Source organism: Xenopus laevis, chromosome 6L, assembly GCF_017654675.1.
Source record: "Xenopus laevis strain J_2021 chromosome 6L, Xenopus_laevis_v10.1, whole genome shotgun sequence".
NCBI classification, from domain to species: domain Eukaryota; kingdom Metazoa; phylum Chordata; class Amphibia; order Anura; family Pipidae; genus Xenopus; species Xenopus laevis.
This window is the reverse complement of record NC_054381.1, coordinates 43,816,888-43,844,286: the sequence shown is the minus strand read 5'-3', so window position 1 is coordinate 43,844,286 and position 27,399 is coordinate 43,816,888. Positions and strand designations below refer to the sequence as shown.

Sequence of the window (27,399 nt, the reverse complement as noted above, 5' to 3'; positions counted from 1 at the left end):
CTATAGGCCCCTAATTTGTGTTAAGACTAATACAGAGTACCATGGGACTGGGTTTAGGGAAAGAATATTGAACACTGTGATGGTAGTGGATTAATGAACAGCTGCGATTATAACAATAAAAAGGTATTCCACATGCCAGTGAGTATCTGGTTTCATTTTTTTATTTGAACATTATTAAAAATCAAAGTGCAGTCACATGCCACAGAAATAATTGGAAAATCCTAGCTCTATAAAATGTTTCACACAGTACAGAAAACCATGTTACAGCTTCCTGTAGCAGCCCAACATCACTGAATTACAGAAAGAACTGGAACATTAAATCAAGGGGCTCATTTTAGTTTGATATCTAAGGAGATCATTTATAAAACTTTTTCTGAGAGAGTTAGTCTGCAGTTGTCTGACTTCATGAATTGGAGCCATAGTTACTACTAGAAGCTTCATATTTGTGTGCAGGTATGAAACCTGTTATACAGAATGTTTGGGAGCTTTCCAGATAATTTCCATAAATTGTATCAACATATATACCTTGTGTCTACTAAAAAAAATTTTGTAAACATGAATTAAACCCAATAGGATTGTTTTGCCTCAAATAAGGATTCATTAATCTTAGCTGTGATCAAGTACAAGGTTACTGTCTTGTTATTACAAGGAAAAATGGAAAATTGTATCATACTTTCCGTGACTTTCCTTTCCTGGCGAACTCCATGTCATACTCATTGAGTATCGCCCCGCCCCAGTGCTCCCATCTGATGGACCCTCCCCAAAGCTTTAAACGCTCAACCCCACCCCAATTGGCTGTCTAGTGATAAGCTTCTAGAAACGACTGAAAAAGGGATGGGAAACGGATGAAATGAAGTCGGACAGGAAAGGAAAATCACGGTGATACAAGTATGATACATTATTCCCTTTCCATCTCCATGTCATATTCATTGCAACGTAGCAAGCTAATATTCCCAAATGGAAGGGTAACTGTTCCAAATTAGGCCATCTGGATCTCAGAATGTAAGAATCTATGCTTTTGATAGAGAGAGAAATTCTTTAGTTGATGGTATACTACAGCTCCAGTGATTATGGGAAAGGAAAAGCACACAATTATGAGTGAATATTCAATGGTAAATCCTTTAAATCTGTAACTACCTGGGTACTTTCATGCTCTTACGTTGCATCAAAAGAAGTGATGATAATTGCCCTACCTGCAGATAACAAAGCTCAGCTGTTGCTCAGTGCATTGGGGTTTTAAGAGCTATTAAGGGGTTAACATTAACCAAATATGTAACCTCACTAATTAACAGAGAAAAAGTGCAGAATATTGTTTTAGTTGGCTCCTTTTACAGGGAAGATTTAAGACGCGACTTTCTACTTAACCACTGCTGCGAATGCCAATTTATGGTGTGGTCCGGAGGTAACCAAGTCGCTGTCTGTCAGACGCATTACCGAGCCCTTGAATCTGTGCCGTACAAAGGAAGGGGATGCCAGCAATTAATGAGGAAGCCTGCTTCTGTCTTCCAAATATTTTTCTGTTTTCACTCAGTAAATTTTGTCCTGGCGCTAATATTTCCAGTCTTTCGCCTTTTCTGTAACCTGAAGTTTGAGAGGTCGGTATTTTGAACATTAACATGAGCTTTTTTTAGTCATGTTTGTCAGACTAGAAATAATATTACCATTGGTGTTGTGACTTCCAAAATCAACATGCTAACTTCAGCATGTATAGCATGAGTGAATTCAGATGCTGTATTCACTATAGTTGTCGCTTATGTTACTTCTATAAGCCAAGGTACAATTCTGCATGCCAGATGCTGTGGAACCAGCTATGTTAACTGTGCCGGGGAAGTTGCAGTTGCAACAGCTGGAGAATCAGAAAGTGACAGTATTCTATATGCAAATACGTATGTGATGGTTTTAGTGAATAAAAAATATTCCTCCCTTTCATGTTGCAACTAACTGTCATATCCGATCTCCATGGGGATGCTCTCAGCCATGGGGCATAACTTAAAGGAATTGGCCTCCCATATTGTATTTTTACAATGTGCAGTCCTGAGGGAGTGCAGAAAGACATGATGACATTTAATTTAGATTCTGTATAGCACAATATTGTTTTCATTTTACGCAGTGGCTTTATATTTCTAAATTTTCCCAAATCACATAAAACTTTGTTTGCAAGTACTGCCTTCATTTGTCCCCTATATTTATTCTTGACCTATTTGCCTTTAAAGATTCCCTTTATTCAACTTTTGCCTGCTTTCCATAGTATTACCCTTCATTTTCAGGCCCTGCATGTGTGCTTTTGGCACCCTTTGCAGGGTTAGTTCACCTTTAAGTTAATTTTGAGTTTTTTGGAGAATGCCCTATTCTTAGCAACTTATCAACTGGTCTTTGTGTTTTTTTGCCCTTGACTCTTCCTTTCCTTCTTCTGCCTCTTTCCAGCTTTTCAGTGACCCCAGCAGCCAAAAAAACTTGCTTTGTTGGGCTCCATTTTATTGTTCTTGTTACTTTATATTACTTATCTTTCTATTCAGGCAGCTGTCAACTCAAGAGAGAAAGAGTCAGAGGAAGAGGCAAATAAATCAAAAACTATAAAATATAAAAAATAAAGGCCAATTGAAAAGTTGCTTAGAATGAGACATTCTATTACATACTAAAAGGTGAACCACCCCTTTAAAGGCAGTAATACAAAAATTGTGTAGGGAAATGCAAGTTATTTAACACAAAGTTTTGTTCAGGAGCAAGGGCTTAGAGTTGTACACATGGACTTGTAGTTCTTTCAGTGCCCGGGGCAAATATGCATACGTATACACTTAGGGGGTTATTTACTAAAGAGAAAGAAACTCACAAGTCCATGCTGTGGCCACTCTTTCATTGTGTCCAATCCCAATGGTGTGCTGGTTCCCTCTTACTGGTTTCCAATCTAGTGGACATCATATGTAGGGGATTTAGTGGGCGAGAAAGCCATTCCAAACACATGGGATAAAAATCACTGTCCAGCTTTATTAGAATAATTAAAACAACAAACAGGCATCCTTTGCAGATGTACTCCTACCCTATGACATGTTAGATCACCTGACGAGTTTCATGCCCCTTTCTGGCACTTCATCAGAGGTGAGGTCACAGGATATCCTGTGCCTTATATACCTGTGTTCATTAAAAAAGTTATTTACTAAAGCTCAAATTTTCTCATAATTTTAAAAAACAAACTCAACCAAACTCCCATCCATGATTTCACCTCATTTATAAATAAAAACATTTGGTTTGGGAAAGTCTCGATAAGATCGCGGAAAAACTCAGACTCCCAAATTGCTCGTTTTTTTCGAGTTATCGTCCGAAAACCCTGGATTTTTCAGATTTTTGGATGTAATCCAGTGCAGACCACAATATCTTCAAATTGGAAAAGGGACATCTGCCCTTGATTCTACAGGACCTCAGTAGGTTTTCGTATTTTCGTATTCTGACTTTTAGCAGCTTCAGGGTATAATAAATCTTGAAAAATTCTACTTTTTTCCTGGAAAAGTTTGTTTTTTCCTTTAAAAGGCCGAACAGAAAAATTCGAGCTTCAATAAATGACCCCCTTAGATTTATGGCAGCAAAGAATCAAGTTCTGGAAAGCTGGTAATATCAGTTTGTCAGCACAGTGCAGAATTTTTGGCATACTTTCAATTCTTTTTCTTTTTTTTTTTAAAATGAATCTGAAAATAAAGGAATAATGTTTTTTTTGACTACATGCTCTTTCAAGTCATAGATTCTTATGGCTCACTTTAGCTTATATGGAGCTCCTTTATAATTCAGCCTTCAAAATCTTTTCAGTCTTAGTGAAACATTTGTGTTTTGCTAAGTGTATCTGAAGTGTATAATTAGGGAGTGTCGTACAAAAAATCATTAAACTGCATTTAAGTGTTGTCACTAATGGTTTCTTCTTCGTCGGCATTCTACACCTGACTGCTGCTCTTTGTACATTTCTAACAAGTCCAAACTTACTGGAGTCTAGACTGCGACTTTGAAGTCTTATTGGCAATAAATCATTAGCAAAACATTTGGGGTTATCTTGTCCATGTTGATAAAGTAGCTGGAGGTGGATTCCAATTACAGTAATAAAGCAGCTGAAAATATTTTAAGTGAAATCCTCGCAGGACACCCAGGTTTGTGTTTTGGTTGCTATAGTATCATCTTCTGATGTTGAAGTGGTTTATCAGTGCCCATTCTAAATGTTTTCTGGGTGTACGTTCTACAACTGTATTTTTCTACAAATAAACGTACTTTTCCCTTATATTCAGGGACTAAATAGCCAATGGCTTTCTAGCTGTAGTCAAACTACAGCATTCTGACTAGACCACGGCTGAATGTTACATGAGTAAAGCTGCATTGAGTTGTGAAGTTTTAGATGAGTAGTAAGTAGGTCAAGGATTTTTTTGGTTGGAATTGATATAAACTAAATGGTCCCAATCCTTTTTCTTTTAATAATGGACATATTTTGAGGTATATGTATATTTATATTCCTTTTACTTTTCCCCCTGGATGGTGTATTTGGTTCAGTTTATGGTTTTGAGCTGGCCATAGACGCAAAGATACTATCGTACAAAACGAAGATTCTACAATTTTAGGACAGTGTGTGGATTGTCCTGACATTTTTCGTGCCATGGCGTTCAGGTTAAAAGATTTATGTCGGCTAACGATCAGATCTCTGCATGTATTGCCTATCTGACGATATCAATGGGAGATTGTCAATACTATCTGTCGGACCTAACTTTTGTAGGATTGCTGTCTGTCAATTAATGGCCTTGACATCATGTGATTTGCTCTCTTTACTACTTTATATTAAACTAAATGGTTAGTTGCAGATGGGAAGATTTGAATGGACGTTTGTTGGTCTGATATAGCATAAAAATATGCAAGTCCATGGCCGGCTTTAGGCTTGTCTATTCTGCCGTTGCCTCTAAGGATCACTTAATGTTTCCTAAACACCTCCCATAGCCCTTTGATAAGTTCCTTACAAAGACAGAAAAAGGACATTGCCTAGCAGTCTGAGAGGTGTCAGATGACCGTGGGGTGCTTACCTCACAACATAGCTAAACTGAAAATTGTATTATTTTCAGACCAGATCCCTAATCTGCAATGACCATGCATACCCAGCCCACCAGTGGTATACTGTAACTAGATGTTATCGGCCCCACAACAAATTCAAGTTAGGGTCTTAAAATGTTGCTAGGTTTACCAATATATATTGAAATTCCTAAATAATTTGATCCTCAATGGGCACTCTACTCTTTCAGGACCCTGCAACTGCAGGGTCTGCTTCCTCTGTAGCTACACCCCTGCTGCCCACTCAGATTTCAGATTCATACAGTTTAAATACATTATTCCCTTGTTCTAAGCCGAATTCAGCAGGACTTAAAACGTAAGATATGCTGCGATATATGAGCTGTAAGAACTGGGCTAGCTAGAAATCATAACTTTTCAAAAGTACCAGAATGCTAATGGAGTGTAAAATGAAAACATCGTAATTCTGTCCTGGAGATTTAAAGTTCAGATTCCTTTATAAATATCACTGTGTGAAGGAATGCTTGCTGCCATCTTTTTAATGTCTCCAGCAGACAAGCTCCAGCAGACATTCCCTGGTTAATATTATAGATAGATAGATAGATAGATAGATAGATAGATAGATAGATAGATAGATAGATAGATAGATAGATAGATAGATGATCAAAATAATATATATGGAATAAAATAAATGTGCGCAACACACACCATTTCTTTAAGTCTTACAGAAACATTACCTTGAGTGCTCACTGCAGTTTTCACTGCACACAGACTCTGTTACAGGTGCTTATACTGTACTGTGCATTAGGGAGGTGGTTTACCTTTAAGTTAACTTTTAGCATGTTATAGCAGGTCCAATTCTAAGCAACTTTCAATTTGCTTAGAATTGTCTTCATTATTTATTTCTTTTATAGCTTTTAATTATTTGTCTTCTTCTTCTGACTCTTCAGTTTCAAATGGGGGTCACTGACCCCATCGAAAAAATGAATGCTCTGTAAGGCTACCAATGTATTGTTATTGCTACTTTTTATAACTCATCTTTCTATTCAGCAGTTCTCCTATTCATATTCCAGTCTCTTATTCAAAACAGTGTGTGGTTGCTAGGGCCCAGAGAGCTGCTGAATAAAAAGCTTCACTCAAAAACCACAAATAATAAAAAATGAAAACCAATTGCAAATTGTCTCAGAATATCACTCTCTACATCATACTAAAAGTTAATTTAAAGGTGAACAACCCGTTTAAGGTAAAATAAAGGGAACCGTACTCACACGGGTACATTATTTGTTTTACATTTTTACACTATAAAAGAGCATAGTATAATAAACAATATGTATATATGTATATATAGTCCAGAAGCCTCCGTTCACCATTTTGAATGACCGGGTGCTTCATTAGTTTGCTCATTCATATATCTTGGAAGAAGTAGGAGCACACCGGTTGTTTTTGAAAAAGTTAAAAAATAAACATTGTATTAATCCATTTAAAAAGAAAGACAGGCCAACGTTTCGGTCTCCACCTAAGACCTTTATCAAGACCTAGTTCTCAGTAAAAACATCAGGTATAAATAGATAAAAAGGCATGACACTTACCCAATCGTGGACGACCCCATCAACCATGTGACATGAAGGTAAACTCTGCACCAAAAGAATGTATTGAATAGAATTATCACAAGTGTATGATACAAGCAGGAAACATTGCATAAAAACAATTCCACAGGGACATATATCATTACATTGTTGTGAAAAAAAAAAACTATATGTATCATTGATATGAAGCATTTAGCGTTGATTCAGAAAGCATAGAAAGGAACAGTATTCATTTAGACCATGGGGTGCTAGCGTGTTCAATTTCTTGATCCAGAATGCCTCTCTCTGTAGAAGCATTTTGGACCTTTCACCCCCACGCCTGGGGGGGGGGAAATGCTATTAATCGCTATGTATCGAAAGGTAGGCAGACTGCGTCCCTTCTCTAGGTAATGTTTAGCTACAGGTTTGTTAGTATTCCCATCTCTAAAAGCGGTACTAATTGCAGACCTGTGGCCATCTATCCATAGACGTAATGTCTGGTCTGTTTTACTGACATAGGATAGACCACACGGGCAAGTTACTAGATATATAACATGGCAGGTAGTACAGATAAAATGTTTCCTTATCGCAAAGCTTTTGCCTGTATGTGGGTGAAAAAAAGAATCACCGGGTGTCATATATTTCTTTAATTTCTTTTAATTGGAAGAAGGTCACGCAAATTTGTACCTCGCCTATAGCACACCATTGGAGGTGCAGGAATAACCCTCTTTAGATAATGATCAGTCTCAATAATTTTCCAGTAATCTTTTAAATTTTTACTTCGTTTACTGGTGCCCCCAGTGTATTTGGTGCTGAAGGTAAGTCTAGGCTCCTTAAGCGGGGAAGAGTACACCCTATCACACCGTCCCCTAGCAATTGTCAAAGCATCATGTAGAACCTTGTCAGGATAACCTCTATCTTTAAATCGAACCCACATCTCATCTTGTTGTTGCTCCGCCAGATGACTGACAGAGTTGTTCCTCAACACTCTGCAAAATTGCGAGATGGGTAAAGATTTTTTCATCGGGCTGGGATGACGACTCTTATAGTGGAGTAATACATTTTTATCAGTGGGTTTTCTAAATAAAGTGTACTCCAAATGATCACTATTCAAAAAGAGTTTGACATCCAGAAAGTGTATTCTCTCTGGGTGGATATCAAAAGTAAATCTGACAGGACTGTCAAGTTTATTTAAAGGGGTGGTTCACCTTTAAACAAACTTTTAGTATGTTATAGAACAACCAATTCTAAGCAACTTTTCAATTGGTTTTCATTATTTTATTTTCATCGTTTTATAGTTATTTGTCTTTTTCTTCTGATACTTTGCAGCTTTCAAATGGGCGTCGCTGTACCCTTCTAACAAACAAATGATCTGTAAGGCTACAAATATATTGTTATTGTTACTTTTTATTGCTGATCCTTCTATTCAGACCTCTCCTATTCATATTCCAGTCTCTTATTCAAATCGATGCATGGTTGCTAGGGTAATTTGGGCCCTAGTTACCAGATTGCTTAAAATGCAAATTGAAGAGCTGCTGAATAAAAAGCTAAATAACTCAAAAACCTTCAATAATAAAAAATTAAAACAAATTGCAAATTATCTCAGAATATCACTCTCTACATCATACTAAAAGTTATCTCAAAGGTGAACAACCCCTTTAACTCATCAACCATAGTGACAAAATCCTCTTTGGTACCTGGCCAAATAATGATCATATCATCAATATATCTGCGGAAAAATAAAGTACTTTGACTATATCGGGGCATTATAAAATATATATACAGTATATATATATAAGTGACTCTTTTATACTACAAAGCAAGACTAATCTTCTGTATGAGGCGCATTTATTCTAGTTGTATGACATTTTAATGCATTATTGTATCTGTGTGTTCAGTGCACTGGCTCTAACCCCATTTTGCATCTCTAAGACTTGAATGGAGGAAAAGCAGAGCATATGCCTGGGAAGGACATTCCGATCCAATATTGTGCTTTGGAAATAATCAGCTGAAGGAAATTGTGTTCGATGTACAGATGTGTTGCTTGAGCAATGATGACATATTGATGGAGGAAATGCTTGTTTCATAATTCCTGCTACAAAAGAGAACACTGTTACTTAGGAACATTTCATAAAACAATAAGAACTGTCGTTCTCACATAAAGAACTCATTTAAGAAGATATAGATCTTGACTGTAAAGACATTTGAAGTCTGGCAGCAGCTGCAGTGTTCACCGTAATATATCTTACATTAGCAACATGGATGCGATAAATTATTTTTAATGGTATACGCTAGCATTTCAATGATTTATAAGTCATGCATTATTTTGCAGCTACCATACTGCTGCTATGGAAGGTTTGTAGCCTTGTTGAATTTAATCATAAAGAAGAACTCAAATAATACAATTTCTGGAAGTTTTGTCTTTATGGGTTATTTACTGTTTATAAGGTAAATAATTTTTTGTGTGTTTGTGTTCAAGTACAAAATAAAAATTAAAAGCCTGTTGTGAACGGCACTTGTGCAATTTAGCACCCTTGTTAGTAACTGAGCTCCAGTATCTTTAGAGAAAGGGATCCGTCACCTAGTGTTTTCACCTTTGCCATAATTAATACCAGGCACAGGGTATACTAATGAGGTCAGTGGTGGGACCAGTGATGTTGGAGGTGGAGCTATGATGTATTTGGACGAGGTTATGATGTCACAGGTGGGGTTACTGTGCTCATACAGGATTGGCTTGTTTCTGCCTGTTTTTTAGACTGTTGAACCATTTTGAACCAGATAGCCAGTGGGCCCCATAGGCTATATCCACACAAGCCCTCCTTCTAGGCTAATGCTGGGCTGGATGCATGCATCCCAAATCTCTATTCCAGATCAAGTTCAGCACGATTTCAGTGAAATCACAGGATCTTCTCCCAGCAAATGCATCCGACTGGGTGCGGGTGGGGAAAATCCCGACCCACACATCACTATATGGTAGCCTATGCATTAATACACCCCTGTTGACAACCCACTGAAAAACCAGGCTGTCCAATTCAAAACCAAAAGGGTGGAAACTTCATTTTTTTGGAAAATTCATTTTTTTGCAGAGTGAAATAAAATGTTAATCTAAGCACCTTTCCAATGTCCATTTATTACAAATTTCTAATTATTTTAAAACTATTCATTATTGAAATTACAAAGCAGTGTTATTTGTTGCTTTCTATTTTTTGATTCAGGTGTCCTCCAGGTTGTTTAATCAGCTGTCTTGCACCATTGTTTCAGGAGTCAGAGCCAGGGGTGCAGAGAATGTAAGCAGCCAGATAAATATTGCTTTTGATATCAGTTACATATACTAATAACCTATTAGCTAATATATAGTGAATAATTATTTAGAATCACAATGCCATTCACTATGCCAAAATCGGTGCCTTTACAGTGATCCCACACCGTGAATATGTTCTCCCATAACACTCAGCTGACAGCATGGGACACAGGTCTAACCATGGAGAGATAGAAACCATCTGAATTTTCCTTTAGTGATCTGGGTCAGTAGTTATGGGATTTGTAAGCGACAAGGTTTTCACTTTGGCAAAGTGCTACATTTATATGCCAGTTAGGCTTTATTATACTGGCCTTATGGGATTACTCTTGAGGTAGTGTTTTGGGTAAAAGGTAACTGCGGATTGATGTATCTTTATTTTCTGTACAGAGTTCTCTAGAAATCAAGGGGTTTAGTTTAACCATCAATATAACTCTATTAACACTTTTGTAATTTTAAGTCCTTATGAACTATTTACCAAAGACAATATGGCAATGGCATCTTTGTGAGTGTCAGAGGGTTAAGGCTAAGGCTGAAAATTGGAGCTCTTCGGAATTAGACTCTCCCCTTTCTCTGGTTATTAATGACATTACATAGAAGGCTGGTTCACTTTACAAAGACTTATGGGGTATGTACTGCACCTGGGTTTAGGTTGGTAACCTGTAGCAACCAATCAGCATATAGCATTAGTTACTGTGGATTACTACGCTGTGCAAACATAGTGCCTTTTATTACATATGGGGTTAGACATAATCACCCAGGGCATGCCTCCCAAATGCACCATTTTTTCACAGGACAGTCCCGATTTTGAAAGCTCAGCACACATTCCCGGATTGTTACTGAAATGTCTTGAGTTTCTCTTTGATCTTCGGCACTGAATAGTCAGAAACAGATACATTGTTTCTGAAATGTAATTAAATAAGATGCTCTTGGCAGAGAGCCAGAATACTCAGCAGCTGCACTTTTATAACAATTTAAGATAAGCAAAGATACATTTGTAAGTATTTAAAATTCTCTTGGAGAAATTCGCCTTCATTAGCAAAACTATTATTACAGTAAAACCTGACCCTAAAACTCCCAGAAATGTGTTCAAGACTTCCATAATCTGACAAATTTGGTAAAATGGATGTGGTATTACTGGGTGTGGCCATAAAATTGGTGTTGTCAAAAAAAATGCCATGCTGTGCGCACAGATCTTTTTAATCGCTCTTTCTATTTTTCAAATGTTGGGGCTGTGCAACTTTTTACTTGAAGGGTTTGTTCACCTTTAAATGAACTCGTAGTGTAACATAGAGAGTGATATTCTGAGACAATTTGCAAATGCTTTTCATTTTTTATTATTTGTGGTTTTTGAGTTATTTGGCTTTTTATTTAGCAGCTCTCCGGTTTGCAATTTCAGCAATATGGTTGCTAAGGTCCATATTACCCTAGCAACCATGCATTGATTTGAATAAGAGACTGGAATATGAATAGAAGAGGGACTAGAAAGAGGAGTAATAAACATTCAAGCAAAAACAATAATAGTATAAATAAAAACATAGTATAATAAATACATTCATAGCAAAAACAATAAATCTGTAGCCTTCCAGAGCATTAATCTTTATGTTACCCTTCAAAGCCTTATAAATGACCACAAATGTGGTTGCACTACAATGGATGCAAATGCTGCATGTATTTATGGCATTGATTAAGGGCAAGGTCAAACATGGTGTTTTTATGTTGTGTTTTTAAAAACGCGCAGCCGATCGTAAATACGCCGATGAAACCACACACATGAAAATATGAGTTTTTCAGCCAGTAGTTTTCTTTTCCCAACATGCATTTCTGTTTTTTCTCGTTTCCCACAATTCCACAATTTTAGTACACTTTTGTAAAAAAAAAAAAAAGGCAAGTGGAAATATACATGCAGAATGTAGCTGCTGTTCATCAATATGCAACGTAATTAATTCACCAGCATACAACGCCGTAAATACGTATATGTGAAATCCATCTCACGAGAGTTTGGCCGCGATGTTGAAAATACACAGTGTATTTCAGGTAAGTGTATTTCCAAACCTGCAGATCCCATAGAGTTCAATAATACGGCATTTCCTTAGCGTATTGACATTTCTGCTTAAAAACGCAAATACTGGCGTCTTTTGGCGGATGTTGGCTCACAAGCGCCCTGCACTAATTGCTATAGTGCGTATTCCATTATTTTCAATAGGGCTTCATTTCATGCACATTTATGCTCGGCTGTACGTTTTTTAAAAATGCAATGTAAAAACGCCATGGGTGACTGTGTCCTAAAGGTTCTTGCGTCCAAAAATGCTTCTTTCACTTCCATATAGTTGTGCTCAGCTCCAATTCATCTACCCAGTCTGCTCTGATACATATTGATGCTGAGAAACCCTACAGTTACCACCATGATGGATAAACGATAATTTCAGGGTTTCCACAGTGGATTGCATCAATAAAAACAACAGACTTGTGGCAACATAACTGCACACTAATGGCATTTTAATGTCGCACACCGGTGAAGCAATCCAAAAATGATAGCTACAACTTCCATCTCATTCTCAAAAACATGCACACGCAATTGAATTCATTTTAATGCCAGTTTAGTTGCAACCAAACCATAGCCAAACAATGCATAGATAACCGCACCTCTTCCATTGTGACCTATTAGAAACAGCAACAACATGTACGTAATGCAACTTCATATGAAGTTCATTGCATCCATTCAAAGAATCTGAATTCTTTTTAGAGCACGTAATTTTTTTGACATATGAAAACAAGGTTGTCTCTTTGCAATGTGGCGCATCATTACTCAAAGGGGAGGTTCACCTTTACCTTCTGGGTTGTTATAAAATGTCCTATTCCTAGCAACTTTGGTCTTCATTATTTTTTTTTGTTATAATTTTTAGTTATTTGTCTTCCTTTCTAGCTTTTATATAGGAGGGGGTGTCACTGATCCCTGCGCACAAAAATCTCTTGCTCTGTGGGATTAAAATTGGATTAAAATTTCAGTCTTTCATTCAAATCACAGCCTGGTTTCTAAAGTAAATAATACCCTGCTTTAATACCAAACTGGAGAGCTGAAGATCAAAAAGCTAAATAACTGAAAAACCACAAAGAATTAAAAATGAAGACCAATATCTATCTAAATATCTCAATATCTAAATCATACTAAAATTGAAATTAAAGGGGAACCACCTTTTCAAGCCAGGGGTCCGCAACCACTGGGCCTCTGACAGTCTTGAACTGTGCCGCCGAGCCTAGCGATCAATTAACGTGGTGGGCCAAATTGGACGCTGTTGACCCCTCCCTGTCCTTACAAAAAAAAAGTTGGCTCTATAACGGTACCTGGGCCAAAAAAGGTTGGGGACCACTGCTTTAAGCCCACTAAAAACAGTACCATATATATGTTTTCCATTACCATACATTTAACAAGGTACTGTCTTACTACTACAGAGAAAATGAATAACCATTCCTTTGAATGGAGCTGTATGGGAAACAGGTTTCTTGATAATAGACCCCATACTGGACCTGTACATATGACCTTGAAGTTTCAGAATATCTATAGTTCAGCATATTGCTAAAGTAGCTCAGACGTAAGGTAGAACCACAGTACAAAAATAACATTCCCAGCACCGTTTCCCTTTAGTTTATTACACTTTGCACAGATGTTTATCACTGGAGTCCTAATTGGAACCACATATTTAAATTCACGGAGTCCAAGGCATAATTCTGTGCCAAGCTCTGCAGGTAATGTCTCGTAGCCACAGTGGGAGAATCTTTTGAACAAGCTTTAAAACCTTAAATGAATGCAATCAGGCATGTGCAGCTCTGACATCAAAGAGGGCATTTAGCAGAAATGTAAATTGAAAATACTTTTTTATACATGAAAAAAGTAACTGGTCTGCATTTGATACTGTGGTTTTTATTTTTTTGTCACTGCCAGGGCAAAATTCTGTCTGCCAAAATACTGGCACCTAAGAAATATAGTAATAAGATAAGGAGAAGGATGAGGAGGAGTTTTAAAGGGGTTGTTAACTCTGCCATAATGCTGTCCCACGGCTCCACCTAGTTTTTTTATAGAAGTTGCCAAAAAACGCAATTATAGATTATAGAAAATTCACCAATGAGAATTCAACTGAACAAAAAATTTGTTATAAATACAAAAGAACTGACCAATGAGAATGCTGATTCTCCATGCACCATGTCAGGCATCTTGTTAGCTTACATATAGAGATAATAATGTCATTTTTTCTTAATTATATTACACTGGAATCAGACATGGGGATAAAGGACAGACTTGTTCAGTGCTGAGAAACTCTGCTTTGAGCTTCCAACTCCTGTTGCAGGAACAAAGAGCATGAAGCCAGATTGATGTTATTGGGCCCCACAGCTAATTAATTTTAGGGCACCCAACAGAACCAGAGATTGTCCTTTTTTACCAGTATATATTGAAATTGCTCATTATTTAGGGCCTCACAGGGTCCCTATACCTCCTGGGCCCCCCTGCAGGGTCTGCTTCCTCTGTAGTTACACCCCTGGCTCCCAGCATACTTCAACCTTCATTATTGGGGTTATATATTAAATTCCAATGATAAAAACTCTAAATATTCTTGTTATACCCCGAGGCTGCAAGTCCAAATGCGAAAATCCACCATCTCAGACCTGCCGATGTTGTAGATAAGTCAATGGGAGAGGCCCCTATCCTATTTGAAAGTTTCTGTGGTGTGCGCTGAATTTAGCCCGAAAAATCTGACTATTTCAAGCTTTTCGGGCAAAAATCTGAAAAATTCTGTTTTATCGGGAAAAAGCGCTGAAGAATCTGATACTTTTGGGATTTTGCTCGATTTTACCAAGTTTTTCCCTGATCCGGTTAAATCATGCTTTTTTAATAATAAATAAGGTCAAATGGATTCTAGTTTGGTCAGACTTTTTTATTTAAAAAAAATTAGATAAATTCAGATTTTGATAAATAACCCCCTATATGTTACATTATTCTGGGATTTGTAGTCCAGCAAGAACTGAGTAAAGTTTGGTTGAGCAGTGCTGTGCAGCAGGGCTTACTACCCATTTAAATATAAGCATGGGCACCACCATCAACAATATCTCAAAGTTTAAAAATGCAGGGGACAAAATGAGGATTTTGAGCATTATTCTTCTTTGATTATCTTGATATGCTTTTTCGTGAGGCATAAGTGCGCCATGTTCCAATGGAATTTTTAACCTGGCGATGGTTTGTTTGTCAACTGTTCAGTCAATTCACTGAATATTGCTATCACCAAATAGGGCCTTACTTAAACCCTACTGGAAAAGAGGTGGTATTCGAGTATGCTTTTATTTAAAAGAAGGCCTCTTGTTTCCTGCATGAAGTGTCTGTATATAAATATTTGGCCCTTTCACATCACACCAGCTCTCCTCTGATGCCCAGTCTTGAAGACATCCTTTTTAGACAGTTGCACAGCATTTTTATTTGTGGCTGGACGGATTGTGAGCTTTATTATTTCTGGTTGTGTTTCTATGTCATAATTACATTCCCCAGTAACAATTGCCCAAACCACATTAATTAAGGGAGCAGCACACAGTACCAGACTGCAGCAGATGTTCATTTTTCTTCATCCCCCCCCAACTGTTTTTAAATCTTGGTGAGTGTTTGATTGAGGGGTGGAACGGGGATTGTTTAAACATTTGCCAGAGTGCCATTAACATCCCATGACTGAAGGTGGAAAATGTCCTACTTTGTGTTCCTTCAGCCCCACCATATTTTTTCCTGCTTATGCCAAAAACTTGGAGAAGGGACAGTTTATATTGGCACAGATTATATGGCTGCAGAATCGGTTTTTCAGTAAAGACTCTTGGACAGGAGGGCACTGTTATGGTTTACACCCAGCAATTCTGTGGGAAGTACAAACTGTGTCCACTTTAGACTAATAACAGAAATGTTCCTTTTCATTCCTCTGAGCTGCAAGTATTTGCACTGCAATTACCACTGGCCAGGAGTAGCCTGTGTTAAGACACTGTGATCCTACGGGAATTCATATTTATATAGGTAAAGGAACCCTTCCTACGGGAATTCATATTTATATAGGTAAAGGATCCCTTATACGGAAACCAAAATGCTCTGAATTGCCAGACGGTCATCTCCTACTGAGCAAATTGTTCTAATTTTTAAAAATGATGCCCCTTTTCTCTGTAATAATCACCTTGTACTTGATCCTAACTAAGCTGTCTGAATCAATATTGGAGGCAAAATAATCCTACTGGGTTTGTTGAACTGTTTTAGTAAACTTAAAGGGGACCCATCAACCAAAATAATTATTCCAAATCCTATCATGTTAGTCAAGCAAAACAAACGTTAATTACACTGTATAAATTATTTGAATCTTGTTTCCTTCAGTCTGGGAATCCATAATTATTGCAAGCAGGCAGGAGCCATTTTGTGACACTGTTATTAAGGCAAGTTTTCCAAATCATCTTGGAATCTTGTTTGTGCATCAGATTGGGGGACCTGATGTCCATCCACATTCACTGGTTACATAATTAAATGGTAAACACAGAGGGGGAATGTAGGGAGAGCAGTAACATCTAGGAAGTGCTGAATGGAAAGTGAAAGTAATTGCTTGCCCCACCTCTATTCCTAAGGCATAATTTGGATTTCATGTTTAATTTGAAAAGGACTTATTATAAAGCTTTTTATGTCTGGGTGACAGGTCCACTTTAAAGTGTGACAGTCCAATTTATAGAAAGGTCCCAAGCATTCTGGATAATAGATCCTATACCTGTGCTGTGTTTGTGTGTACTGATAAGGTTTCCCTCAAAATTGAGCAGTCACAGACATAATTTAAAAGTTTTTTGCAGCAAAAAAAAAAAAGCCTTTAGGGGTCATTTATCAACGGGGTTGTAAACTCAGCCATAACACTGTCCCACAGCACCCCCTAGTTTTCTATAGAAGTTGGTGAAAAACGTAATTATATATTTAAGAAAATTCATGCAAGATGCCTGATATGGTGCTGGGAATCAGCATTCTTATTGGTTAGTCCTTTTGCACTTATAATTAAGTTTTTGATCTGTAGAATTTCCACTGGTGAATTCTCTTGCAACAATAATTAAAATTTTCAGCAATTTCTATAGCAAACTAGGGGGTATTGTGGGACAGCGTTAGAACTGGGTTTACTCCCCTTTAACCTAAAAGCTCACTTGATTTACCCAGTGATTTATCTACATTTTCACACCCCTGTTTTTCTTTCCTATTATTTCTTATGCCTTTTCTGAAAGAAAATGGCACAATAAAAAAAAAACACCTTTTTTTACGTTATTAGTGACTCTGCAGGTATAGATGCAGACTCCAATGTAAAAAACTTAAATAATTTGTGTTAAATGATCAAGTTTTCGAGCGAAACCCACAAAAAAAACCCCAAACATCATGAAGGCTACAAACATCAAATGGTTCAAGGGACCTCTGCCGTTGACTTCTACATGACCTCGACAGGTTTTAGCTGGAGTATTTTCAGATTCAAACTATTTGCAGCTTCAGGTATAAAAATTCTTGAAAAATTTAATTTTTAACCTGAACATTTGAGTTTTGAAAAATACCCTCGAAAAATTATTTTTTTTGGGTTAAATTCACCTTAACCTTTAATAAATCTGCCACTTAATTTTTAAATGATTTTTTAATAGACAAAGTATGGAGATCCAAATTACAGAAAGATCCCTTATTCAGTAAACCTCAGCATTCTGGATAATAGGTCCCATACCTGTAGAATGTTTTGAAATTCACTGCTTTACAAACTCTTAAGGTTTCACAGTCATGTCGCGTCGGATGAACTCTGCGACACCATCTGACATTTGTATTTGACGTCCGTGTAGTTGTACTTAAACTGTAAGCGCAGTACAGGGCTGCACAAATCCTGTAAAGTCTGCAGCATGCATCTAAATAAAGTGCCTGTTAGACTTGCAAGACATGGCCTACGTTTACTAAAATGTCTGGTTTTAAAAAGGTGGCAAGCCTAGAAAACCTTAGGCACTAAATCCATAATCTCTGTGCCAGCTGATCTGTAGGTAGGGTTGCCTCCTTTTCTGGAAAAAAATACCGGCCTTCCTATATTCTTGCCGTTTTTTCCTATTAATAACATTGGCATCAAGCATCATTTTTACTGGCCAGGCTGGTAAAATACCGGCCAGGTGGCAACCCTATCTGTAGGGGGTACCCCAGGAGTTGAAGATCTGCAACAGCTGTGCTCCCATGTGTTGCCAGCGACTTGCAATATAATTGCTAACTGCCGCTTACAATACTAGTAGCAAATACATGTAATATTCCATGACAGCTGTGTCGTGCACAGAAAATATCTCATTTTCTTGGGTCTTAGAAAGGCTTCTGATTACAGTAGTAAAACTTTAGCCCCCCCAGCCCCTCACCCCCTCCCGCAGACCGTTCCCTCCTTCCGACAGTTTGATTAATAAGCTTAGAACTGGAATTGAAATGAAAGAGAAATGAGCTCCAGGTGGCGGGACGGCTAATACTGAGCTGGGCAACGAGCACAATGCTATTCATTCCTACACCTGAGGGACTAAACAGTGCAGCTATAATTGCTGTAACTCTTATTAATGTTCTGCCATAATTCCTATTAATTCCAGTGGGCTAGTAAATGCATTAGAACTTGTCAACATATTATTTTACACGGTTTATGTTCTGTAGAATTATAATCTCCTTGACTGGGCAGAGGAAAGGTCCTTATTAGAGAGAGAGAGAGAGAGAGAGAGAGAGAGAGGCTGGTCAGCTACTATGTGTGTGAAATAGAATGCTCAACTCACAGTCAGTTATTCACAAACTGTGTACTGAATTGTATGTTCCCTTTGTGTTGAATAATTATCTAACCCGTATCCCGGGATCTGCAAATTTTAGCAATGAACAGTCTGTCCCCATGTTTGATTCCAGTGTAATATAATGAAGGAATAAAATAAATAATTATCTGGGTATGTAAGATAACAGCAAGTTATTTGGCAACTTCAAAGGAGAGTGGACCCTGGATGTCTGATTTCTGGTGGGACTTGGTAGAGTTTGTCTAACATTAGGGGCCAGATTTATCAAAGTTCGAAGTGAAGGTTCGAAGTTAAAAACTTCGAATTTCGAAGTAATAATCCAACTTCGATTCGAAGTTGAAAAAAACTTCGAAGGTCGAATTTTTTTGAAGTACTGTCTCTTTAAAACTTCGACTTCGACCATTCGCCACCTAAAAGTTGCTGAAGTGCTGTTTTAGCCGAAGGGGGACCTCCTAGAACCCGTATGGAAGCAATTGGGGGAGTTTGGGAGATCGAAGGTCGAAGTTAAAAAAACTTTGAATCGAAGTAGATCGAAGTAGCGCTACTTTGAATCGTAATATTCGAAGTAGGCCCACTTCGACCCCAAAAAAACTTCGACCACCATTCGATTGGTCTTTTTGAATTCGAAGTTCAATGTTTTTTTAACTACGAACTTCGACCTTTGATAAATCTGCCTCTAGGTGTATTAACATGCAGTAAAGGTTTATTAGCAAAAAGCTACTGGTTACTTTGTCAGAGTTTCTGCTTCTTCTGGAAATTGTTAATGCAATCAAGGTAGGTGAGCACAATTAATTTTTTTATAGTAGCAACCCACCCTGCCTGAGTATATTACACCACGGAGAGATACGTTTGCATAGTAGTTGCAAGATTTCCCAAGGCAAGAAATTCCCAGGAATTTCTATGTTGAAATATGGTATCTGTCACTTTTAAATGATCATGCCCGCAGTGATGTCAGTGATTATAATACTACAGGAGGTTTAAAGGAGAGATAAGGGAGGCTGTTGTCGGTCAGAGCAAGCAATGGGGGCTGAGGCTTGAATGAACCTAGAAAAACTTCTCTACCGGCTGCAAAAAAAGTATGCGGAAAATACTTACTGTGTGCCATGAACCTATGAATGTGCCCTTTTTTCCAAAAAAAGGGGGAAAACTATAAATACAGATATAGAAGACCATAAATTACTGAGCTAGAACCCTACCTTTGCTTTTCTGCCACAGCAACAAATGTGTTGTCCTCCATCCACTAAACAGTGTCTCCATAAATTTTGCCTTGTTTTTGTGCTGTCTCTGTAGGAAGTGAGTACGACGAGGAGGAGGTGGACTATGAAGAGTCGGACAGCGATGAGTCCTGGACCACAGAGAGTGCCATTAGCTCTGAAGCTATCCTCAGTTCCATGTGCATGAATGGGGGAGATGAGAAGCCATTCGCCTGCCCTGTTCCAGGCTGTAAAAAGAGATATAAGGTAAGTTTAATATTAAAGGAATTGTGCTGGGTAAAAATAAAAGCTGGGTAAATAGATAGGCTGTGCAAAATAAAAAATGTTTCTAATATAGTTAGTTAGACAAAAATGTAATGTATAAAGGCTGGAGTGACTGGATGTGTAACATAATAGAACAGAACACTACTTCCTGCTTTGCAGCTCTCTCGGTTTCCACTGATTGGTTACCAGGCAGTAACCAATCAGTGACTTGAGGGGAAGTCACATGGGTCATAACTGTTGCTCATGAATCTGAGCTAAATGCTGTGGATCAATTGCAAACTCACTGAACAGTTATGTCCCATGTGGCCCTCTTCAAGTCACTGACTAACTCAGAGTTAAAGAGCTGAAAAGCAGGAAGTTGTGTTCTGTTCTTTTCTGTTAGACATCCGATCACTCCAGCCTTTATACATTACATTTTGGCTAACTAACTATATTAGAAACATTGTTTATTTTGCACATACAGTCTATTTACCCAGTTTTTATTTGTACACTAAACAGTTCCTTTAAATTGTGAATTGTCACCATTCTCAGTTACATCTAATCTGAATAAAGCTCAATGTCATGTGTAGTACTGCATCACACCTCACACTATCAGCCAGGTCTATATTCCTGTACCCTTTGGGTATAAAGGAAACCTATGGTACAAGCATACACCCCCTTGCCTTCTATAGGGCAACAAGTCCCAGTGTTTGGTGATGGAAGAATCCCCACCCTCCCAAGAAATACAGGGAAAAAGTCACTGACATGCAAAGCAAGTGTAAGCAGGGTCACCCCTTGCAAGTGTAATGCAAAGTGCAAAGTTTTGGGACAGCAAGGGGCATGGACCCAATTAAATATAATTTTTTTTGTTTGTTTCTCTTGAACCTGCCTAGTTGTCAGGGTTTAGAAATACCCTCCAACCAGGAAGCAGATTCATTTTGAGGCTTGATTTTTATTGTTATGTTTACTTACTAGTTAGGCCCTTCCTTTAGTCTGCCATTCAAATCTTGTCTGGTTAGGTAGAATTATATAAGTTACATTTCTGAACAGGGTTTACTTCATCCTTTATAGGTCAGCAAAACAATACCCTTCTGCATAAGATTTGTGTCCCAAGTGTAACTCTGGGGTTGTTTGCATTTATCATGTTTTGGAAGTTTGCAGAAATGTAAATTTGAGTGAGGCAAAGGGGGGGGGTACTTAAATATGCTGCTGAGCAACTGGCCTTTCCTTACTCACTGCCTACTTGGCATAGTAGCAGACCTCACTTGAACTCTGCATGCCAGACTGCAGTAACTTCAGCAGTTTTACTATGCCACAAAACAGTATTGTTACCCTGGAAATCCACCATTACTCCTTCATTAATCTTTTGGAGGAAACTGATCACTCATTCACTAAGTAATTATACATGCAGCAAGAGAATGTCCTAAAATATTCAAAGTTATACAGAGTACCTGCATGGCAGTGCAGGGCGATCCCCTCATTCCCATTCTAAATGTATATTGTATGATATTTGTATGGTCCTATTGGTTTATCCTCTTCTTCTTACCTTCCTTCCTCTTTTGATTTACCTTCTTTCCGAATCCCTATTTTGTACAAACTAAAAAAAAAACTTGGAATAAACCCATGACTGGTTGGTAGGACCGGTGACACCCTGGCGACCAGATTCCAAGGTACAGAATAATTTGTTAAAATAATTTCAAAAAGTACAAAGAATTAAAAAAGGCCAAATGCTAATTATTTTAGATTATCATCACACTGAACATGCCCACTAAACACTACTTACTACTGCACTACTGCATATACATGATTGTTCGAAGGGGTTGATTCAGCTTTCATTATAGTGCCCCTCTATAACTGATTGTTTAGCTCAATCCCTTCACACTTAAGGGTAAGGCCAGATGAGGAGATTTGGGGAGGTTTTGTCGCCTGGCGACTTATCGTCACGTCTTTTGCGTGACTATCTCCCCGAACTGCCTCAGCGTTTTTTCCCCATAGGCTAGAATGAAAAGTCGCCTGCGCTAATGCACACGCGGCGATGCGTTTTCAATAGTCGCCCAAAGTTGCCGCGTGTGCATTAGCACAGGCGATTTTGCGCTGTAGCCTATGGGGAAAAAACGCTGAGGCGGTTCGGGGAGATAGTCGCGCAAAAGACGTGGCAATAAGTCGCCAGGCGACAAAACCTCCCAGAATCTCCTCGTGTGGCCTTACCCTAAGTCCCCATCATTTTCACTTCTTACAACCCCTTTTTTTAATAGGATTCATCACTAGCCAGTGTCACTGTCTTAATGCTAGTAACATCAGTGTCCTCAAAAAGGTGCCATCAGAGAGTCACTCATGCAATTGATCCATAGAACGATAATGTATCTTTTTTTTTATTGACTTGTCACATGATCTCAAAGTATAAAGCTGCTTTCGGCCAGTGGAAGAACTATTTTATTTTGCAGTGCTGTACAGTTTTACATGAACACGTCTGCCTGTATTTTTTGGGATAATTATAATAAGTTTTGAATTATGGAAAGGCCCTCTCCTATAATTATTATTTCCTTTTTCTCTGTAATAATAAAACAGTACCTTGTACTTGATCCCAACTAAGTTATAATTAATCCTTATTGGAATCAAAACTAGCCTATTGGGTTTACTTAATTTAATTTTCTAGCAGACTTAATTTATGAAGATCCAAATTATGGAAACATCCATTATGCGGAAAACCCCAACTCCCAAACATTCTGGATAACAGGTCCCATACCTGTATTTTCATGCTCTTCGCAAAGGTGTTTCCATACCAGCCTTGCCCTGTTTGCATGTGAATGGAAGCAAATTAACAGCAGCTAGCGGCTCTGTAGCCTTAACCTAACCCTTAGTGGGTTGCATTACTACATTTTGCTATTAATGGTGTCATATGCTCAGTAACTAAGCTAAGTACTAAGCTCAGTACTAAGCTAAGTATCGCCATTCTCACCAAAGGCTGCATTGTGGTTAAAAAAAAGGGGGGAACTTGCTAATAACAATGTAAGTTTAGTAATACTTTGTATAGTACATTGCTAGCAGGGTAACAATTGTATTACCATAACACCCAATAGCCAGACTTTCCACCCCCTTTCAATATTTGGTGACTTTCCAGGTCCATTTTATTCTGCCATGGCTGTGTGCCAACAGCTGTAGCCCATAAGCGCCAGTCACTGAGCCTTGTCTCTACAGACATTAAGCATTCTGCTCTGTTCCCCTCCAAGCACGCACCTTAATGCGCTACACGACAATATAATTAGTAGCATTTCACTTGCTTTTATCCTGCCTTTGGCCTGGAGGATAATGCACCTTTAATATTAAAAAAAGAAAGAGGGACTTTAAGACTGTAAATAAAATAGAATTAAAGCTGCAATTAGAGCTGGTATCCAAATCCCCATGCCTGCAGAGGTGTGCCTGGGGGCTGGCACTGCTGTGTGTACAAGCTCGCCTCTTGACTCTCTCACAAACACTTGTGTCTCACATGATGTTTATTCCTGTCCATTTAAACCTGGAGCAGTGTGAACATATTTATGGCGCGGCCAGATACAATAAATGAGTGTTCGGCATGGCACACCCTGGTACAATACTGTATACATCTCTGTAACTTAATTACAGCACATTAAATCAGCCCTGATTTGTTACACTGGGATATCATTTGTAGTAAGGGGAGGCGGGTGCAGGGGATGGGTGCTGTTTAGTCTGGAATCTCACGAGGAAAGCCGAGAAAACGGCGACATGGCAGACAGTGTTATTTTCCCTGCACTCCATGAATACGGTTTGTTTATGAGTAAAGTTGTGGCAGTGGGAGGATATATTGTAAAAGCCACAATGCCTTTAACTCAGGAAGCAAACAGACCATTGTGATTGCAAGAAGGGCCCGTTCCCAGGGGGCATCCCCGCATCACACTGAGGGTTTCTTTAGAAGAGAAAAGCTCACGCAGAAGCCTGTAATTTGCCACATCCTGTCTGTTCTCTGTGTGACTGCCAGCCCTCTTTTTATTGCCCAAATAAGCACACCATTCCTGCCTGCTTTTCCTATCACACCACCTTCCTCTCCAACCCAGAAGGACTGTCTCAAGGATATCTTGCACATAATTAAGTCAGAAGGGGATGAAGTTAATGACCCATGGGAAAGCTGACAAACATGGAACAAGCAGCAAATAAAAAGTAATGATACAGAGACTAGAATAAACAGAAGGATTTCTTCCTTCTCCCAAGAATTTTCTCTGAAGTCTCCCTGCCTTTTCTTTCTGGCTAAACATTTTGTCTGTGGTCTGCACCTCTGGCTTTCTGTGAGGCAAGTGCATGGGCCTTTGTTAGGCAATGGGGAAAGGTGCCCATGTCACTTCTATGTACTTTTATACAGCAAGAGAAACAAGCTTCAAGAAAGTGTTATAAATCACTGGTTTGTTTCCAAAAGTTTCCAGTCTGAAACTTCTACATGTGGGTGCCTTCTGTAACCTAATTCACAGTACAGCGGCCTGTTAGACTATGTCAGCCATCTTGGTACAGTAAAATCTGGCTTCACGTTCATTATTCCCACAACTGGAGTTGGACACTTTAAAGGGGTGGCTCACCTTTAAGTTAACTTTTAGTATGTTACAGAATGGCCAATTCTAAGAAACTTTTTATAAGACTCTTTCTAGCTTTCAAATGGGGTCACTGACCCCATCTAAAAAATGCTCTGTAAGCCTACAAATGTATTGTTATTGCTACTTTTTATTACTCATCTTCTATTCAGGCCTCTCCTATTCATATAGCAGTCCCTTATTCAAATCAATGCATGGTTGCTAGGGTAATTTAGACCCTAGCAACCTGATTGCTGAAACTGGAGAGATGCTGAAAAACAAGCTCAATAACTCAAAAAACACAAATAATAAAAAATGAAAACCAATTAAAAAATTGTCTCAGAATATCACTCTCTACATCATACTAGAAGTTCATTTAAAGGTGAACAAACCCTTTGCGCACAGTTCCCGTACACATACTCACTGGTGAATTCTCTTGTATATATAATGAAGTTTTTGGTCAGTAGAATTCTTATTGGTTAATTGTTTTTAATGTGTAGGTTTTTCTTCTATAGAGAGCTAGGGGGCTCAGTGGGACAGATTTACAGTTTGGTTTAGTATCTCTTTAAGGAATTATAGGGAGTCGCATGTACATTAAACTTTTATAATCCTATGACATCCTCTGGTTTAAAAGGAAAATATTCTTCCCCTAAAAACTGACTCTTTTGCATCCCAAGTTCAATTACAGATGCCAGATGTTTCTCCTATGAGACTATTCTGCTCTGCAGGGCTGATCCTATCAAATGTGGGGCCCAATTGGGACCATGTTGGCTGGGGCCCCTAGACAAAGTGTTCCTGGCTACTGACACACCAAGTATTTAGGAAAATAAGTGCATACAGGCACAAAATAGAAAGGAAAGGGGCAGACAAGGTAAGAGAGTGAGAGGGATGAAATAGGGGCACATAATAGGGGCACACAGGGTAAGAGAGAGAGAGGAAATGGACTGGGCCAATTAGTTTGGGGCAGGCTCGGCCGATTCAGCTTGGGAGCAGGCTTGGTTATATTGGGGGCAGGCAGGGCCTATCAAGGTTGGAGGAAAGCTGGGCCTATGAGAGTTGGGGGCAGGCTAGAGCTATGGAGTTGGGGGATAGGCTGGCTTATCAGAGTTGAGGGTGGGCTGGACCTATGGATTTGGGGATGGGCTGGACTCTCAAAGTTGGGGGCAGGCCAGGCAGCATCATGTGCTGAGGGAAATATTATCTGTGCTGCCCTGTGGTGTGGGGCCCCCAGAGGTGCGGGGCCCTATTGGGCCCAATTGGTCCAATAGGCCTAAGGCCGGCCCTGCTGCTCTGTGTCAGTCATCTCAACCTTCTCTAACATATTGGCATTACTGTAACATTTTTGCTGATATTAAACTGTAATTAAAGCCATATATAGTGACGTTTAGGTGCTTAAAAGTAATAGCAAATATATATATATATATATATATATATATATATATATATATATATATATATATATATATATATATATATATATTTGATAGCCTGAAACGGAATAGTGAGTCTATGGGGAACACAGCCGGATTCCCATTAGTGGAATATAAAAGTGGTTGCAGCAAACTCATTGGGGCAAATCTAATAAAGGGCGAATTTTCGGGAAACTTCGCCATACTTTGCAGACATTATTTAGATGAGAATCTGCATATTTATCAAAATGCGAAGTTTCGACTCTGCAAATGAATCCTGGTGTACTTTTGTCAGCGAAACTTTGGCAGAATGAACATTACTTTACTTTCTTCCTAGCGAAACATCATTAACATACTTACTCTTACGTCAATTTAAATATGGTGGGTAAATACAGGTCATATATACAGTATGTATTTATTTATTTGTGATGTTGGTGAAATGGCTGGACACTTATTATTAAAAATGTCCAAGAAAGCAAAATAAAGACAAAAGAGATCCTTTATTATCCTAGACAGGAGTCTACCCTAAAACAAATGTGGCATGAGCTTCAAATGGTTAAAAAAGAGGACGAATAACATATATTTAACAGTTACAACTTGTAAACATAATCCCACATCAAATTATGAAAAACGTCACATAAACTGGTATATTTACCCTTGTTGTATATTTCTGGTCTCCGAACCCTTGTTTCCATCCAAAACAACGTAATCAATCAATCCAAGTAGATGGGTAAAGAAACCAATCAGCGCAGATGTACTGCTGCAAGGTGCTTTTATTGAATACACGACATGTTTCGAGCTTAAAAGCTCTTTATCAAGTGTGTTGATAAAGAGCTTTTAAGCTCGAAACATGTCGTGTATTCAATAAAAGCACCTTGCAGCAGTACATCTGCGCTGATTGGTTTCTTTACCCATCTACTTGGATTGATAAATTATGAAAAACGCCAGCGTTTTGTCTTTTGTTATATGATGTCCAAAACATAATGTTGTTGAGGATGTAGCTTCATCTTATCAATTCGCGAAAACAGACTGTGGCGAAAAAGGGTAACGTACTGGAAAGCTCACACTTTGATAAATTTGTGGAGCAATGATTGTTCACCTGGCAAAACAGGGCAAAACATCTCTAGCTCTGAGCTTTTTCGCTAGCGAATTGTCCGCGTTGCCTTTTAGTAAATTCACAATGTCCCTGCAAATTGTCATTTTGGCGAATTTTCTCTAAAAAAGCCCTCTTCCCCTTTAGTAAATCTGCCCCCT

The 27,399-nt window shown here is 38.4% G+C and overlaps 1 protein-coding gene across 1 annotated transcript in view; it reads left to right on the top strand.

Moving 5' to 3' along the window:
- jazf1.L (JAZF zinc finger 1 L homeolog) overlaps window positions 1-27,399 on the top strand; it is a 189,833-nt gene that overhangs the window by 155,880 nt on the left and 6,554 nt on the right. The window contains exon 4 of the mRNA XM_018267419.2: window positions 19,996-20,165. Coding sequence (XP_018122908.1) covers window positions 19,996-20,165 — 170 coding nt within the window. The remainder of the gene's footprint in view (window positions 1-19,995; window positions 20,166-27,399) is intronic.